This window comes from Carettochelys insculpta, chromosome 5 (genome assembly GCF_033958435.1).
Source record: "Carettochelys insculpta isolate YL-2023 chromosome 5, ASM3395843v1, whole genome shotgun sequence".
Taxonomy (NCBI): domain Eukaryota; kingdom Metazoa; phylum Chordata; order Testudines; family Carettochelyidae; genus Carettochelys; species Carettochelys insculpta.
In genome coordinates, this window is record NC_134141.1 from 4,882,556 (window position 1) to 4,900,355 (window position 17,800).

The 17,800-nt window shown below is 42.3% G+C and overlaps 1 protein-coding gene across 5 annotated transcripts in view; it reads left to right on the forward strand.

The window, feature by feature from the left end:
* Positions 1-17,800, forward strand: part of PIGG (phosphatidylinositol glycan anchor biosynthesis class G (EMM blood group)) — a 101,117-nt gene that overhangs the window by 12,563 nt on the left and 70,754 nt on the right. For all 5 annotated transcript variants that reach the window (XM_074994570.1, XM_074994571.1, XM_074994573.1 and 2 more), the window contains exons 4-6: positions 241-429; positions 5,064-5,205; positions 11,209-11,421. In XM_074994570.1, the coding sequence (XP_074850671.1) occupies positions 241-429; positions 5,064-5,205; positions 11,209-11,421 (544 nt within the window). The remainder of the gene's footprint in view (positions 1-240; positions 430-5,063; positions 5,206-11,208; positions 11,422-17,800) is intronic.

Consider the following 17,800-nt stretch of genomic DNA (forward strand, 5'->3'; position numbering starts at 1 on the left):
TCAGTTGAAAGATGTAAAGTGTAGGCCAGGACTTGAAAAATTAGGTACGTACTGTTAGGTTCATAGGTTTATATTTGCTGTGTGAATCATCTTGATTGTCAAAATTGGTGAACACTTTTCAGGTCTTACTAACTTCTATAGAACTCGAATGTGGCGCTAAATGAAAAATTTAATTTTTCTTTACTTTGTAGTAGAAGAGGAAGACATGGTTTTCTAAAATGTTTTGCTTTCATCTACAAGGTTGATGATAATGTTACCAGGCATTTGGATAATGTCTTAAAAAGAGAAGACTGGGATATTCTGATACTTCACTACCTAGGATTGGACCATATTGGTCATCTGACTGGACCAAACAGCCCTTTGGTGGGACCAAAGCTTTATGAAATGGATAACATCCTCAAGAAGATTCATACTTCGCTCCTCTCAAAGGTGAAACAGTTACTTCTGCACACAAATCTAATAGCAATAGACTAACACTTCTGTAATATTCCTGGAAAACTTGTGAGACAGTTCTGCCCATATACTTCAAATTGGAGTTTGATTCCTTAGGAAATATTGTAATCCTGTAACATTATTTTCTGTTTCTAAATGTTTTACTTTCTATACTTTTACAAATAGATGTTCTTGAGTACATTGACCAAGACCTTCAAACATGGGTGCCTAAAGTTAGGTGACTAAAGAAAAATTGTAGCTTCTAAATATAGCCTGCTTTTCAAAAGTGGTTATGAGCTGCTTTTGAAGTCATGGGAAGAAGAGATTGCCAAAACTCTCCAGAATCACGATCTATTTTAAAATGGTCAGACTATTGCAATGCTATACATGCATAATGAATCTTAATATATGATATGAAGTATCAACCAGAATAACTATTTGTATGCCATTTGTTTACATCCTGTTGTGCTAGCTTACTTTTCAGATGAACATTAACATACATGAACACTAACAGAGAAGTAGCTGTGTTAGTTTGTACTCTGACAAAACAAAAAAGCAGCAATGTAGCACATGAAAGACTAACAAAATGATTTATTCAGTGATGAGCTTTCATAGGACAGGCCCACTTCATTAGATCAAGTGGGTCTGTCCCAGGAAAGCTCATCACCGAATAAATCATTTTGTTAGTCTTTAAAGTTCTACATACATGAATATTGTCAGTTAAAGTTCAGCCATAACAAAACTGTAAAAATAAGGAAATGAAGTTAAAGTATCTAACAGTACTTCACTGAAAAGTGTTACTTAGATACTAGAAACACCATGTTGTATTATACACATGGGATTTCTGCATGAAAAAATTAAAAATTCTGTGCACAAGATTTTAAATATCAGCATATTTTATTTGTCAATGTAACAATATAATCATACCAATTTCACTGATTTTTGGCAATTTATTTCAACATACCCAATTGAAAGTATGTCTGTATTGTTACAACACAAACAGATTCAGGAAGTGTTTTGTGACAAGTAGGTTACTTAATATACATATTAATACAGAACTTTGAGCAATAATTCATTTAAACTACAGTAAAGGAATGTGTTTCCTGCGCCTCTCAGAAGCAGTCCAAAAGTGTGAGGCAGACTGGGGTAATGGAGGGGGAAAGGCAGAGGAAAGTACTTGCTGGAAAGAGCCCAGGATTGAACCTGGAAGGTTGTTGGGTGTGGGTGGAAGAAGTATGGAACAGTGTTTGCGGGGATGGGGCGGGGATTGTTGGGGCATCTCTCCCATCCAGACTCTGGCTGATGTACAGTCTCTTCCTTCAGTCAAGCACATTTATCCCAGTCCCCATGTGAACCTGCACCCTCAGTCCCCATTCATCCAGGTACAACTGCCCTTGTCCCCATTTGATTTCCATTATTTCAGTGGCAGCAGGGCAGGGAGCCCCAGAGCGCCTTTCACTCGCCCTGCTACCCAAGTGGCCACACCCCTCTGGTGGGTGTGGCATGGTTAACCCCTGCCAGCGGAACACCTCCACACCAGCCTTCCTTCTGTTGGGTGCACATGGCCACCCGGTGTAGGCTCTCTAGCCAGTGCTGTGGATGGGTTAGTCCTGGGGATGGTGGTCCAGGGGCCGAGTTTGGGACTGAGGCAGGTTACTTCTGAGGATGACGGAACAGGTTTGAGGCTGAGAGGGATTAAGCCTGGGGATGTGGGGATGGGTTTGCAGGATGTGGGGATAAAGCTTGGAGATAGGGGGGCAGATTTGGGGGATGAGGGCTGAAGTGGGTAAAACCTGGAGATGGAGTTCAGGTTTGGGGCCCGAGGGGGGTACAGCCTGGGAATGGGGGGCATGGAGAGTTGATGTGAACATTGTTCCTTCCTGCTTAAGAGCCTGTCCCCAGGTGCAGTGTTTTTCTTGTCCTCACTTGCTCTCCAATCTAGGGGTGAAACTAACTTAAATTTCTAACTGGTACAAATCGTTGTATGTGTGCTGTTGTTAAACTATAGCTTACAAAGTACGATTTGGAGTTATTTATTAAGGACCATCTCATTTTCATATGCACTGCGGCTCTTGAAGTATTGTTTTGGTTTTTTTTGTAAGTGAACTTGAAAAAATGTCTCTTCCCTCTATTTCGGTTGCAGACCCCTGCCCATACCCATCAGCCGCTGTCTGTGTCACCTGATTAGCTCCTGTGTCCCTAGGCCAGTCTTCCCCCCCTCACCCCACCCACCAATATTGAACTACAACCTTAATATTCTAAAGCGCAGCTGATTTTATTTATTTATTTATTTATTTTCTGAAAACAAATGATGTTTGGTCTACTGGCTAACAATGCACATACAGGTTTTGTTTGGGCTATAAAGCTAGTAGTTTCAGAAAGGCTCTCCTCCTCAGCTGTGATTACTTTCCTGAAGACTAGGACCTACTCCTGAGACAGCTAGTTACTCTGAAAGAGCCAAGTGTTTGTTAGAGTAGCAACTGTACTTGTCTCCCTTCCATTTCTCCTCTGAAAGCATTCATTTTGCTCACAAGTGCCACAATTGATCTGACCAACCAGTTCAGTTAAATCGCCAATCTTCAGCATGGTAACTTGCTTTCTGAAAGATCACTGTTTTCACTAAAAGTGGTGAGTTAATTCAGGAATGGAGCTGCCGAACCTGAAGTATGGTTTCATGAAGAACTTAGCTTCTCAACACAGTAGATGTTCCTCTAATAGAATGGCTTCTAGCGCTCACAAATGACCCTGGAATAGTAACATCCATTTTGTGGGCACTGTTATAGCCTCTAAGTTTGGATGCAAGAAATATTAGACTTCTGTGAACAGCATCAGATAGAAGTATCTGTTGTAAATCAAGTTTTCCACTGACTAATTGCAGTGAGTAAGGATTCGGTTTTAGGGTTTTTTGGTAAATAGCATAACCATGGAAAGACTCCCAAGTTCCTTATGTTCAGTTTTGTTTTTATTTCAAGCTAGAAGGACCCCAAACATCTTAAGACTCAGAGCAGACTTCAGGTCAGTTTTCAATCGATCAGAACTCAAACTGATTGACTTTTTTTAAATTTTATCAAAATTCAGATTTGGTTTATGTTTGGGTATGAAAATATCTACCCCATGTTTTCAGCACAGAAGTTGAAATCCCATTTTAAGTGCAACATAAAGCCGAACCTTCTCTATGGTGTTGGGATGGCATGGCATAATTAACTAACTCTGCTTATATGCAAATATAACATTAAATCTCAAAAACAACACGAAGTCCTGCGGCACCTTTTTGACTGAGATACTTTGGAGCATAAGCTTTTGTGGGCAAAGGCCTCATTTGTCAGATGCATCTGACAAAGCGGGTCTTTGCCCACAAAAACCTATGTGCCAAAATCTCTCTTAGTCTATAAGGCACCACAGGACTTATTGTTGTTTTTGAAGATACAGACTAACTCGGCTACCTCTCTGATATTAAATTTTAAGGACACTTAAATATAAAATTACTCACCCAAGCAGAGCAAGTTTTGAATTTATCACTGGAGACTACACATACACCATGTTTGCTGTGGTGTTTTTTTTTAAACCTTCAAGACAAACTAACTTTTCTGCATTTTTTTTAAAATATACTAACTCACAGTTCTTTGTATGAGTTTCACGTAAACTCCCTCTGCTTCTCTCCTCCCACAACAAAAGTAAACTTAACTGTGGAGCGAGATCAGCCATATCGTATACCTGCCCTGAAGATATCTAGTCATGAGTGAATGGAAAGAGGAGATTGGAATGTAAATACCTTTATTTAGGTTCTTATTCTAATATACAATAAATGACCAGTTCTCAGCCAGGAGTACGAAGCGTGCTGGAGGCTGCAAGCACGTTTCAGGGGGTATAGGCTTAGCATTAGGTTCACTGGAGCCAATAGCAGAAACCTGAAGCCCCACCATCCACAGCTGACGTGGACTCCTTAGCAGTTTAGCTTTGCGGTGCCTCAGGGATACGTGGCCCAAATAATTTCCCTGCTTGCTACCCCTTACCACCACCCTGACTTTTATATGCAGAAAACCTGTTCTGGCATAATTGGGCCATATTTTTTCATTGCATATAGGGACGGGGTGCTCCAAACGGAAGAATATTGGGAACATCCTCAGTACATGATTGATATTGATGGTTACTTCATCTGCAAATTCAGTCTCTGTCCTTTTACCTTTTTTAAAAACTGTTTTTTGAAACCAGGAGATACAGATCAGATTAGGTCACCTTTAACTCCTTTTTGAGCTTTTAAACGTGATTGTGTCCTCACGATTTTCTAGCAGCATTGTCAAGGGGCTGACTAGAATGTGAACAGTTTTTCTTCTTTGAAAAGCAGCTTTAAGAAATGGGGGTTTTCTTCGGTTACCCTTGCTAGATACTGAAAGATGTGCTTGCCTGAAGACTTCAAAAATAAGGAGAAGAGAGGAAGCAGTGTCAAACTCCGGTGTCCAGGCACTGGAGAGCTGTATTGCAATCACTGGGGGTGTCTCTGCTGACCTGCTCTGGAATCAGAGCCATTTTAAGGCAAATTATTTGTGGAAATATTTTATTAAAATGGTGAAATTCTTGGGAAGCATGTGCGTGTCTGATATTATTGAAGTATTTTTTCTTATGAGCTGCAGGAAGGAGAATCATCCTTGCCCAGCTTACTTATTGTGTGTGGTGATCATGGGATGTCTGAAACAGGCAGTCATGGAGGCTCCTCAGAGGAAGAAGTGCACACACCTCTGCTATTAATCAGCTCTGCTTTTGAAAAGACAAATGGTAAGTGTCACAGATTCTAGCAAGAGCTCCTTCCTAATCACCCACTCAGACTGCTATGAGTAGGGTGACACATACCTGGGTTCTCCCAGACAGGAGCTCTTCTTTTCGTCTCCTGGTCTCTGTCCAGGCTGATTTTTTTGAAATGTAAATAAATGTCCATGGTTGTTCCTTGCTCATCCTGTTTCCAGCTTTGGTTCTAGTAGAACCACAATTCACAGTGTCTGCTAATAGTTGCAGGGGGGATTGGGGGGTGTTACTGGTTTGCCACTCTCTTGTGCTGCTGGTAGTGCTGGCGCTGCCTTCAGAGTTTGGGTGGCCAGAGAATGGTGGCTGCTAGTTCTGTGCTTATCTTCCCCAGCCCCAGTTCACTCTCTTAGTCCCTTTATAAACTCCTGCAGAGATCACGTACTTCTTTTGTTTCACGTTTAGGTAATTTTTCAGTTTCAAACCCCGTTCCCTTTTAACAAGGGGGGAAGTGTTTTTAGCTAGAGCAAACCTATTGTCCCAAGGTGTGTTACTCGGAGCAATCAGTCGTTGAGTGCCGATTGCTCCCCATTATCACTGGCCTGGTGGAGACCCAACACAATGCAGCTAATCCTAGTGGATTCATGTACACACAGGTGTTCTGTGACACAGAAACTTTGTAATACAATTTCATAAGATGTCCACAGTTCTGAAGTTGTATGTACAGAACCCCCATTTTGTCAGAGTGGGGACAAAAAATTTCAATCATAGAATCACAGAGCTGGAAGGGACCTCAAGAGGTCATTGAGTCCAGCCCCCTACCCCAAGCAGGACCAACCCTACCTAAGTCAAACGAGCCATGACTATGTCAAGCTGGAACTTAAAAACCTCCAGAGATGGAGATTTCACCCCCTCTCTAGGCAACGCACTCCAGTGCTTCACCACCCACCTGGTGAAGCCGTTTTTCCAAATATCCAACCTTACACCTCTCCCTCTTCAACTTCAAACCATTACCCCTTGTTCTGCCATCTGTCACCACTGAAAACAGTTTCTCTCCATCCTTTTTAGAGCTCCCCTTCAGGAAGTTGAAGGCTGCTATTAAATCACCCCTCTGTCTTCTGCAAACTAAATCAGCCCAAATCCCTCAGTCTCTCCTCATAGGTCATGTGCCTCAGCCCCTTAATCATTTTTGTTGCCCTCCGCTGAACCTGCTCCAGCACGTCCACATCCTTTCTATGCTGGGCAGCCTAAAACTGGATGTAGTATTTCAGATGTGGCCCTCACCAGTGCTGAATAGAAGGGAACAACCACCTCTCTAGATCTGCTCAAAATGCTCCTCTTAATGCACCCCAATATGCCATTGGCCTTCTTGGCTTCAAGGGCACACTGTTGGCTCATCTCCAGCCTTTCATCCACTGTAATCCCTAGGTCCCTTTCTGCTGTATTGCTGCTTAGCCAGTGGGTCCCCAGCCTATAACAATGATTGGGTTTCTTCTCTTCCAGTTGCAGGACTCTACATATGTCCTTGTTGAACCACATCAGATTTCTTTTGGCCCAGTCCTCCAATTTGTCCAGGTCGCTCTGGATCGTACCTCTACCGTCCAACATATCTACCTCTCCCCCTAGCTTGGTGTCATCCACAAACTTGCTGAGGGTGCAATCCAGTCCCTCATCCAGGTCATTAATAAAGATGTTGAACAACACTGTCCCTAGAACCGATCCTTGAGGCATTCCATTTGAAACCGACCACCATCCAGATATTGAGACATTGATCACTACCCGTTGGGCCTGACCGTCAAGTCAGCTTTCTGTCCATCTTATAGTCCATGTATCCAAACCATACTTCCTTAATTTATGGGCAAGAATGTCATGAGAGACTGTATCAAAAGCTTTACTGAAGTCAAGATAAGTCACATCCACTGACTTCCCCATTCCTGTTACCTTGTCATTGAAGTTAATCAGATTGGTCAGGCACAACTTGCCCTTGGTGAATCCGTGTTGACTACCTTTGATTACTTTTCCTTCTTCCAAGTGGTCCAAAATGGATTTATCTGCAATGCTGGTGTCCAGATAATGCACTAAACAGTGTGTTAAGGCAAGGGTAGTTGGGTTGCTTTCAGTTATTGAAATGGCAAAATCCAGAGCTGATTGTAGCTCCCAGATAAATTGTATAAATATCAAGTGCGTGCCAGTGTGAAGGCTTGTGTGAATTGACAGCATTTTGTTCATTGATATTTGTTACTAATAGTGAGCCCTGCAGCTTATATCTAGCTTCCCTTTGCTCTACATTTAGTCTCCATTTGGAATTTTAGTCAGTCTTTCTAAATGGTCTTGCAAATGGGCAAACAATTCAGGCTCTGTTTAATTGGGTAGCTCTTGTTTATGCAAATTGGGTAATCCTATTAGCACTTATGTTTGAATTACCTTGCTGTTCAAGTATTACTTGCGTAACTTAGGAAGGAGATACAGATCTTTAGTGCTACTAAATAATTTTGATATGATTAACATCAGCTGCATCAATCAAGTTTAGCTGTGGGTAAGTTTTTGTCTTTAGTGACCTCTTCAAAGTTGCTGAGGCTAGTGCACAAGTATTGTATGCAAAGATTTTAAGGATGGCAGGGTAGAGTTTTGAATGAGCATGGGAATAAGTAGACACTGTCTGTGACCTTATGCTTAGGACTCCCCCAATTGCAAACCACTGTTATCCCTTTGTTTCAGCAAATGAGAGCTTTTGTTGCTGCTAAGCTATACATCAGCCCCCGACCAACATCCTGGCCACTTTGCCAGCAAATTCCCTCAGGCCCTGTCAGTTGAAATCTTAAAAGTGACAGTCAGTGAAGATGAGTTACCTGGAGATGTCTTTCTATTAAGTTTGCTGGAGGCTCTCACATAGTGACTACTGAGATAGTTTATAGTCAAACCAAGAAAAAGCTTATTGATGAAGAACAGAGACCATGTCTATGCTTTCACTTATGTCAGAGAAACTTATGCTACTCGGGGTGTTGAAAAAAGCAGGCCTTCGAGGGATGTCAGTTTTGCCAGCATAATTGCTTGTCTGTCGGTGAGAGATGAGCCTTCGGCTTATTGGGAGGGTTTTGTTACATCAGCAGGAGAGCTGTCTGTTGTAGGCAAGTTGTAGCTACACCACCACTCTTACAGCAGAGGAGCTGTATCAGTACTTGCTACTGTAGGTGTGTTTAGAGCTTTAAGTGACACTAAGCAAGAATAAAAGTTTCGGTTACAGAAAAACATGTTTTCAGTTAGTAAAGCTTAATTTTATCAAGTTGGAATCCTTACCTAACCAGGTTTCTCATTTACATAGTTACCAGCAGCTTCTGATTTTCAGGCCAAGAGAATCCTATGTTCATATGCTCACAAGGTTCTGTTTGCCTACATCTTCTAAGACCCGGATAACACCATTGTCTTTTTGCTCCTCTTGTATTTTCTAGAGTGCATTATCTTTCCCTTTCAACTCATGGGGAGCTGCTGGGAAATGTGATTCAAATTCTGTGGTCCCAGGTGTTCTTCCCAGTTGTCCAGCTCAATGTCTACCTCTCTGAGGTCTCTCTTGCAGACATCTTTGTAGCGCAACTGGGGGCGTCTGGGAGGTCTTTTGCCAGAGGTTAGCTCACCATACAGGATGTCTTTTGGAATCCTTCGATCATTTATCCTGTGGACGTGGCCAAGCCAGCGGAGCCGACGCTGCCTGAGGAGGGTGTGCATGGTTGGGATTCCAGCTTGCTTGAGGACGGCGGTGTTGGTCACTCTGTCCTTCCATGATTTTCCAAGGATGCGCCTGAGGCAGCGCAAGTGGAAGACGTTCAGCCTCTTTACCTGGCGGGCATACAGGGTCCAAGTCTCGCTGCCATAAAGGAGGGTGCTGAGGATGCAGGCTCTGTAGACTTGCATTTTGGTGTGAGTGTACAGCTTGTTGTTATTCCACACTCTCTTGCTGAGTCTGGACAGAGTTGTGGCCGCTTTTCCGATCCTCCTATTTAGCTCGGTGTCCAACGACAGGGTGTCAGTGATGACATTAAGCTGGACAACTGGGAAGAGCTAGCAGACGACCACAGCAGATGGAGGTGGGGGTTACACAAGGGCCTTCAGAAAGGCGAGATGAGGATCAGACAGCTAGCAGAGGAGAAGCGAGCGCACAGAAAGCACACTAAGGACTTGCCAGGCACCCACCACATCTGCAAGAGATGCACCAAGGACTGTCACTCTCATGTGGGTCTTCATAGTCACAGTAGACGCTGTAAATGAAGTCCTCAATTGAAACTATAAAGGGCACGATCCATAGTCTTTGCAGACTGAAGGATGCCTACTGGTCCCAGGTGTGCTAACCAAGCTGACCATTCTCATATTAAGTTGCTTCTCTTCTGGGTTTGATTCTTTACCCTTTATGCTATTGCACTTTTATGGTTCTCTGCTTGTAAACCTTCTGGTCAAAGTCTCACTGCCTATGGGAGGCTGGGTTTATGCACTGTTTTCCAAACATCTTTTAAGGACCGATTTCCAGTGCACACTTATAACTCCTCATTTGGAAACCATGACGATTTCCACTCCCAGCATGTCACCAGTTTACAACTGATAATCTACATGGCACCCTTTAGATGCACCTGAGGACAAGTGTTTTGGCAACACTGAGTATGTCAGGTATGATATGAGATACGTAATGGGGGCCCCTCTGCCATTTGGCATTGAGGATCTCTTAGAATCACACTACCAAAGCAAGACTAGAAATAAGAAGAGAGCATCTAATGCTCCTACAAAGAGCAGTGAGAGTAATACATACTATTGTGATATATATTTTTCAGGAAAATAATTTGTTTATAGCAAGAAGCATCTTAGCTCTTCTTGTAGACGTGAGCACATAAAGTATCTTTTAAAGTACTGTCATGGAGCTTGTAAGGCGCATGTAAGGAAATGCTGATAGTTTTCCAAAAAGTCAGAGCCTGATGCAGCAATCGTTTAAGCGCACGTGTGCACACACATCAGTAGCACTTGTGTGAGTGAAGATATTCATGAAGGCTGTGTCTACACTTGCACTCCTCTTTCAAAAGAGGAAAGCAGATGAGGCAGTGATTTACATCTCATGCTTCATTTGCATAACCTCTTTTCAGAAGATATTCTTTCGTGGGGAAAAAAAGCAGTGTAGATGGGCCTCTTTGGAAAATAAACCCCATCTTCAAAAGAACCCTTCTTCCTGAAATGAAGTGAAAAGAAATTATGCAAATGAAGCACAAGATATGTAAATCAGTGCCTCATTTGCATTTTTGATTTCCCTCATTGGCTTTCCTCTTCTGAAAGAGGAATGCAAGTGTCGACAGACACAGCTGTACTGAAGGGTCTACAGGGTTGGTCTTGAGGCTGCAGCACAGTGATCGTCCCCCAGCCAAATCCTCAGTGAGAGCCCTAGGCCTGTTTATATGGAATAGCAGAATTGCAGCTGTAGTTCTCCTATTGGAAATCTCTTGTGCTTTTTGCGTGTCACGTTGGAACTCAGCTATCAAATCAGTCAGCCTTTGGGTATCTTCTTAATTGAGAGAACAAGTTTCCAGAAATGGTTGAATATGAATTATTTCACATTATTATTAATCACAGAATTTTTTAAAATCAGCCTGTTTTACAGTGCATACTTCAGTGACTGTCACCTCCAACTTTGTTAGTGTTTTACATAGTACAGGAACAGCCAAACACTTCCCTCATCTGGACCACAAGTTACTTCAGACAGTTTCGTGGATCCCCCTGTACAGCTCATTATCACATGCGTGCTTATTAAAATTACAATAATTGGTAATGGGGAAACATTGTGTAAGAATTTAATGGTGCTTTTACTGTTGTCTAATGCAGTGCAGTAGCTAGCAAAGAGGAGGAGCTAATACTATATCACCAATCCTGTTTTTTTTTTTAAACAGACCCTGCTTTGGGAGCACATCTGAGCTAGTACCCATGAAGAAATATGGAGCTTACCCAAGCTTGAAGATCTGCCTTTCTAAAGTAGAGTATGTAATGTAAATCTTTTTCTTCTTCTTCTAGGTCCTTTAAAACAGCCAGAACTTGTGCAACAAACTGACTTAGCTGCTACACTGGCAATAGGTCTTGGCCTGCCAATTTCAAGAAACAGCGTTGGGAATATTTTATTCTCTGTTATAAAAGGCAAATCAATGAGAGAACAATTAAGGTTCTTGCATTTAAACGGGTTCCAGCTTAGCACACTACTTCAGGAGAACATGCCTACATATGAAAAAGGTAAGTCCAAGTTATTTTTCTGACCTCCAGCGGTGTCCTGTTTGTCAGTCAGCAGGAGACACTTAAACTTTAATTTCAGCTGTCTGGGAATAAGAATGCTACATACCAGTACAAACTGACAAGTCAGACCAGGGGAGTTCTGAGAACATTATGCCCTAAATTAAGTGTATTAGTGTCTGTTAATGCCTGATGTTTTAAATTAAGGTTCATAAATATGGGATTTAGCTGCAAATCAAAGAGGAAAAACTCATGATCAAATAAAATAGGAATCTCAAGTAAATTCATATGTGATGGAAGCTGAATGATGGTAAATCTTTGAATGAGGCTGCGTGTGTATGTGTCAGGGATTATTGACTTATTGAAATAATACCAAACTTCTTTAGTTTTGTGATAGCACGTGTTCCTCAATGGAGGAACATAAAAAAAATTAATAGCTGAGAATACACAGAGGCCTCATTCATCACTGTCAAAGCCAGCACAGCAATCAGTTGGTTGCTACCAGCATCAGGGGTAATTTAAGAGGAGACTGTTCCCCTAGGGATGCATGAAAGATAGTGTGGGGTAGTACCTCTGTTGGAGGAAGAACACGTGCTCCTTAGAGAGTAGTTTATTCACTTTGGTCTCCAGCTCCACCCAGCTCTTACCTGTGTCTGCAAGTAGTTGTTTGCATACAACAGTGGTGGCAGCCCAGCAAACTGCTTTGAGCCAGCTAAACTGGCTGAGGGCAGCTGATGGGTCTTTTACCCTTAATGAGTCAGTTGAGGAGAATGAGAGCTAGTATTTTCCCTGCTCTACACAGGACAGCAGTTCCTCTGTAGTTTCTGCAGTCAGCTTTGATTCCTTTGTTTTTGAACTGTGATGCAATAATAGCATATTTTGAAGTCTTGTGATATTTCTTTTTCCTCCCCAATGATACTTAAGGTGTCATGAAACTCAGTGGTTTGGGGCCTCTTTGCTGGCTTTGTTGGGGGAAATGACAAGGCTACTCTGATCGATTGTGGATGGTCTATTGATGGCTCAAGGTGGTGAGTCAGAGTGATCTGGAACCCTTGGGAAGCTGGACCCTTCCAAAGAAGAGAGGCAAATGCAAGGCCCTGAACCTAACAACAAACATGCTGGCCTCATGTACTGATTGGGGATGAGTATCCGGGCAAGCAGTGATTCTGATTTGGATTTGGGGACCTACTGGGCAAGCCATTCAAAACAGGCATGACTGGCCATAATTATACCGTCATGGTGAAGATTTCAAAGAACCAAAACTTCATGATATCAGTCACTTCCCAGCAATGATCCTCTCTAACTGATTGTCTCCAGTCGTTGGATAGCTGGTGCTTTGCATCAGCATTATGTCCTGAATGGGATTTCTTAGTGTGCTTGCAGAAATTCCTCCAGAAGACATGGAACCATTCCCAAGAGGTTATGCAAAAATAGGTGTTGTTCGTGGATCACATCCAATTGTGACTTTGTGGGCAAACAAATACAAATGTGATTGTTAGGAAGGAAACAAGAGAGGAAGGAGAGGATGTAGTAAACGGACCACTTTATTGCCAATACTTGTTCTGCCTCGGACTTCCAAACATCGTTCACTCCTTCATCCATCTTAGTATGTAAAGTCATACATCTGTCACTTCTTCCGTGAAACCCTTGTTTAGTAATCTTAACTCCCACACAATGAATATTAATAGGCAGGTGATGAATATTTCACTCGCCTCTGTTTACTTTTCTACATTACATACTCCTGAATAAGAGGGTTCAAAGGATGTGACCCTGAAAGGACTTTTACCAAGTGGCTGGGAACAAGCTGAGAAACACGCAAAGACATTTGTTAACAAAAGATGCATTCATCAAGGTTAGTCTTTGGTGCATCTGGATGCTTCTTTACCTTTCCAGGTTGCAGGAAAGGAGGAAGAAAACCTGTCTATAAACCAGCCAAGGCAAAGCCTGCTTCGGCCAGACTCCTACAACAAGAAGTTTTACCTATCCCAACAGTGCTGAAAGATGGTCCATTTTCATTCTCCACAAATGCCTGCATACTCATTATGGAAACAAGCCTGAAAGGCAGAGAGCAAGATGGAAGATGAATTCCTCAAATGCGAGTACTCATTCCCTTCAGCGTACTCTGACATCTCTGTCTGTTGCAAGTTTGAAATAAACAACATAGACATGGCCATGGAGGGTCAGATGAGTGGTTTATTGTCTAGTATCCTGTCTGACAATGGCCAGTAAAGGTGCAAGAAGCTCTCTAATGACAGCATCATTTGCTCAATAGGAATGTTTCCTTCACCTCCTGTTAGGGGGTTGACTTATGAAATGAAGCACAAGTATCAATTCCTCCCACTGGGGGAGTAAGCAGAGGTCATAGCTTCTCTGTGGCAATGGCTATTGTGCCTCAGGCACAGGGTGATGAAATGTGTTTCAAGAGAGTTCATGCAAAAGATATAGAAAAGAATTCAGGTCTTCCTCTAGGTTCTCCACTGGCCAGAAAGTATTTTTGTGGACTTTGTAGACAGTCTGTGGTGCCTTCAGGGGCCCTATCTTCATCAGGACACGGACCACCAGCTAACAGCGTGTATCAATGTACAGGGCTGTTCACACAGCAGTGCGTCCGTCAAACAAGCACTATAGAAAAGCAGACAGCAACTTTTGCCATTGTTCCCACTAAATTTTATTCCCCATGTGCATTACAATTTTTATGTACGTTAAGACGTGCTGATGTGCGCCAGCAGTAGAAACAAAATCTGGATTATAACATTTTTTAAAGAGTTGCCATAGGATAATTACTCCAGCTAGGAGAGGTACTCAGTGAATTAAATTTAAGAGCAATGAAATGTGCAGACCAGTCAAAACACTGAAACAACACAGTTTGAAAAAATAAAATTGTAGTGTGTGTACCTGCATTGCAGAAAGTACTAAGTGCTAAGAAATAGCAGTAATACTCTGTGTGTGTGTGTGTGTGTGCGTGCGTGCGCGCGCGCGCGCATGGGCATGCACTCTCTGCTGCTGAAGCTTGAGAGATACCGTGTACTGTCTCTTGAAGGCACTCCCTGAAAGCTCTCCTGCTACGTCCTGCACCCTGTTTCCCCTCCCCCTGCTCCATGGCGATGGGGTCTATAGGTGGGGTGGAGTGAGGAGGAGAGAATGGCTGTATGAGCCAGCTGGTGAGGATGTCCTGGACAAGGCACTCTCTTTAAGCAGGGCACTCCTTGACTTGCTCACTGCCCAGAAGTGGGAGTCTTTAGATCTCAGACCACAGAGCTCCAAGTCCTGAGCCAGGCTGATCCCTCTGTCCTGCTCTGTGGAGATTGGGTGCATTCAGGGCATTGGAATGGGCAAGAGGCATTGAAAGAGGGACACTCTGACGTCAAACACCCTCCCTTGTTCTTTGAAACTGCAGGACAGTGCAACATGGCTACAAACCAGTGGGAGGGTAGGGCACCTGAACACGTGCTGTGTGTGAGCTCACTGCTAATGGGCTGCGCAGCCTTTGACACTCTCCTGGGTGGCTGCCCAACTGTGCAGTTTACAGGGAACATGGGCCCTTGCTATTCTTAAGCTCGAGAAAGCTTCATGTTCCCGGTAAGTTCTTTCCATAACTCCTGGAAAATAGTTTTCCCATTTTGTTTGTATCCTGAAAATGGCATTAGAAGATGTTGCCAATAGTGGGCATTACAAACCTCAAGCATATGAAGTGCACGCACTAATTGGTCCTTGTTCATCTCATTACAACCAAAATGCCAGGCCTTAAGGCTGCCAAGTTACCCCCAGTTTAAAACATTGCACAGCTTTATATGCTAAGCATTTGGGATTCCATTCATGGAGACTTTTTGGATACCTGGCCTTTTGAGAGACAAGTCTGAGGTTCATGTGAGGAAGTCTAAAAGGTAGGATTCTGCCCTCTGGGCAGGTGTCCTTTGGTAGAAATAAGTGACTAGTGCTTCTCAAATGCTAACTTAAATTACAAAGATTTTTTTTTTGCTTTATGTGGGGCAGGATCTGTGTCTGCTGATCATTTTACCATAATAAAGACATTTGCTTTATCCTGTGTCTCCTCTGTCCCTGAATCACTACTCACTACTTCCCACTTGTGAGGAATGAGAAAAGAAGCTGTACAGCAGAATGAGAAATTTCTTATCTGCTCATTTTCTTTCTCCTAACAGATTCTAATCTCCTTCATCCCAGTAGTCTGGTAGATGACTGGAATACAAAATGTTTTGTTATCTAAAGAGAGATTTGAAGGCAGTTAGGTTCCATGGCTTGGGTTAGTTAATGTAATTTCAATTTTTTTGAAAGGTGATAGGTAGCTGGAGGGTTTCCACAGCTTTGAAAGTACTCTTCTACTGGCATGAGTTGAACAGCAGGGCTTAGATCTAGAGCCTTAAGTACCAATTGGCCCTCCTTTGAATTCTACAGATTGTGGATATAAATATAAAGCAACAACTTTTGCTAAAAATAGTCTGAAATTTTTCTCATTCCTTGTGTCCAAAAGCAGTAGGATCCTTCAAAGAAAAAAATGATCAAGGAGTAACTGAGCCTAAAAGAGTCATCTTAAAAATCTGTCCAGTGTGTTGCTTCAGCAAGAAATATATTTAAGATGCTTGAGTGCCTGGAAAATTTAGTAAATGTTCTGTTTCTAGAATCATCATTGGAGATTCCTTGAAGATGAGGGTGATTATCTAATTATTTGTGGCTCTATTGGTAGCTGGTAGGGCTATTCTGGCACTGCAGACTCTGCCATATTACAGATATGTTTAAGGAAGGTGAATGACCTTGATTTTAGTTCAGGCCATAACATACTCTGTCACTTCTGTTCTTCCATCACGTATAGTTGTACCTGTTTTTCGAAGTGCTCAGCTCCCTGCCTCAAGCAATTCCTTCATTGTTGTTGGTCCTGGGTTATGTGTTTCTATGAGTTGATACCAATGTTGCATTTTCTCGTATTAGCCATGAGGATGTCCCTGTAATGTTTTTAATGTGTTGAGTGAGTTGACAGTAGAGGACTTTTGGAAATCTGGAATGGGCATCTAGACAACATGGCTTGCTCCATGAAGCTGATGACAATTATCATTGCCTTAGTTCTCGTAATTTTAGCTTGTGAGAAGACACTCATGTTATTGTGCCAATCATCCCATTTGATCGGGGAATGTTGTAGCTATTGATGATACTTCTGAAGTGCCTTAAGAAATCTCTTGGGTATTGTTTTTCAGCCTTATTCAGTAGGATGGGAATTGCAACAGTTTTTTTTAAAGACCATGAGTTTGGTTTTAGTTCCAATATTGCAGTCTTCAGACACCCTCTTTCTCACATGACCAAGAGCTTGGCTTGCACATCTGAACTGATAGTGGTATTTCTTCCATCAATATCCCACCAAAGCCTCTAAGACATACCTTCCAAGATATGGGACAGGTGGAAAATTCTACAGATTATCGTAGCTCTATATTGCTGGTGTGCAGAATTGTGCACCAAGAATTTGATGATGAAGGGCCTTTGTCTCTGGATGTTAAGTGCATGTCTCATTTTCTGATATGCTTCAGCAAAGATGCTGATGATCACTCAAAGATCTATTTTTGAGTCAGCACGCATTGCAGCTTTGCCAAGGTACTGAAGCTCAGTGGCTGAAGTTGTCAATGTTTAGATTTTGGATTGGAAGCAGTCAGAGTTGAACAGCTTGCAGCAAGAATGTTGGAGAATAAAGTCAGGGAAGTAACGTAGCTCTGTTCAAAGCCTGTCTTATCCTAAAAGGGAGCTGTAGTAGATGCATTACAGAAGATCACTGCTTGCTTGTCATCATGAAGGTGACAAATTTTGTGGACATCCATACTTCAGAAGGATTTTCCACAGTGCTTCTCTGTTAATGGAGTTAAGATATTTGTTGGGTTATTGAACACCAGGTATAGTCATCTGTGTTTCCTGCATTTTTCCTGAAGCTGCAGAGCTGTGAAGATCATGCCAGTAGTGCTTCTCAATGGTCTAAGACCACACTGAAATTTAGGAAGAGCATCTTTGGCAAGAGGGATAGCATGATTCCGGAGAAATCTTGTGGACCGTTTTTCCAGTTGCTAACAGAGATTTCTGTATAATTTCCACATTGGATTTATCTCCTTTCTTGAAAATCATCACAATCCTAGCGTTTCTAAGTTAAGTGGGATTTTCCCATGGGTCTGTTTTTTTAAACAAGATTACATAGCTGTAACGCGAATTCCTTCATCTCTAGGTATCTTATTGTTTTTTTGTGTTTTAATAGCTCTGCACACAAAGGTTAGAGGTTTTGCAAGTTCATCTCTGATCAGATATTGTAGGACAAAGGTATTGATTGTGGAGGTCTTTGAGGTCTTGCTTCCAGCATACATTGATGGGTTCCAATTACGGTCAACTTCCTTCC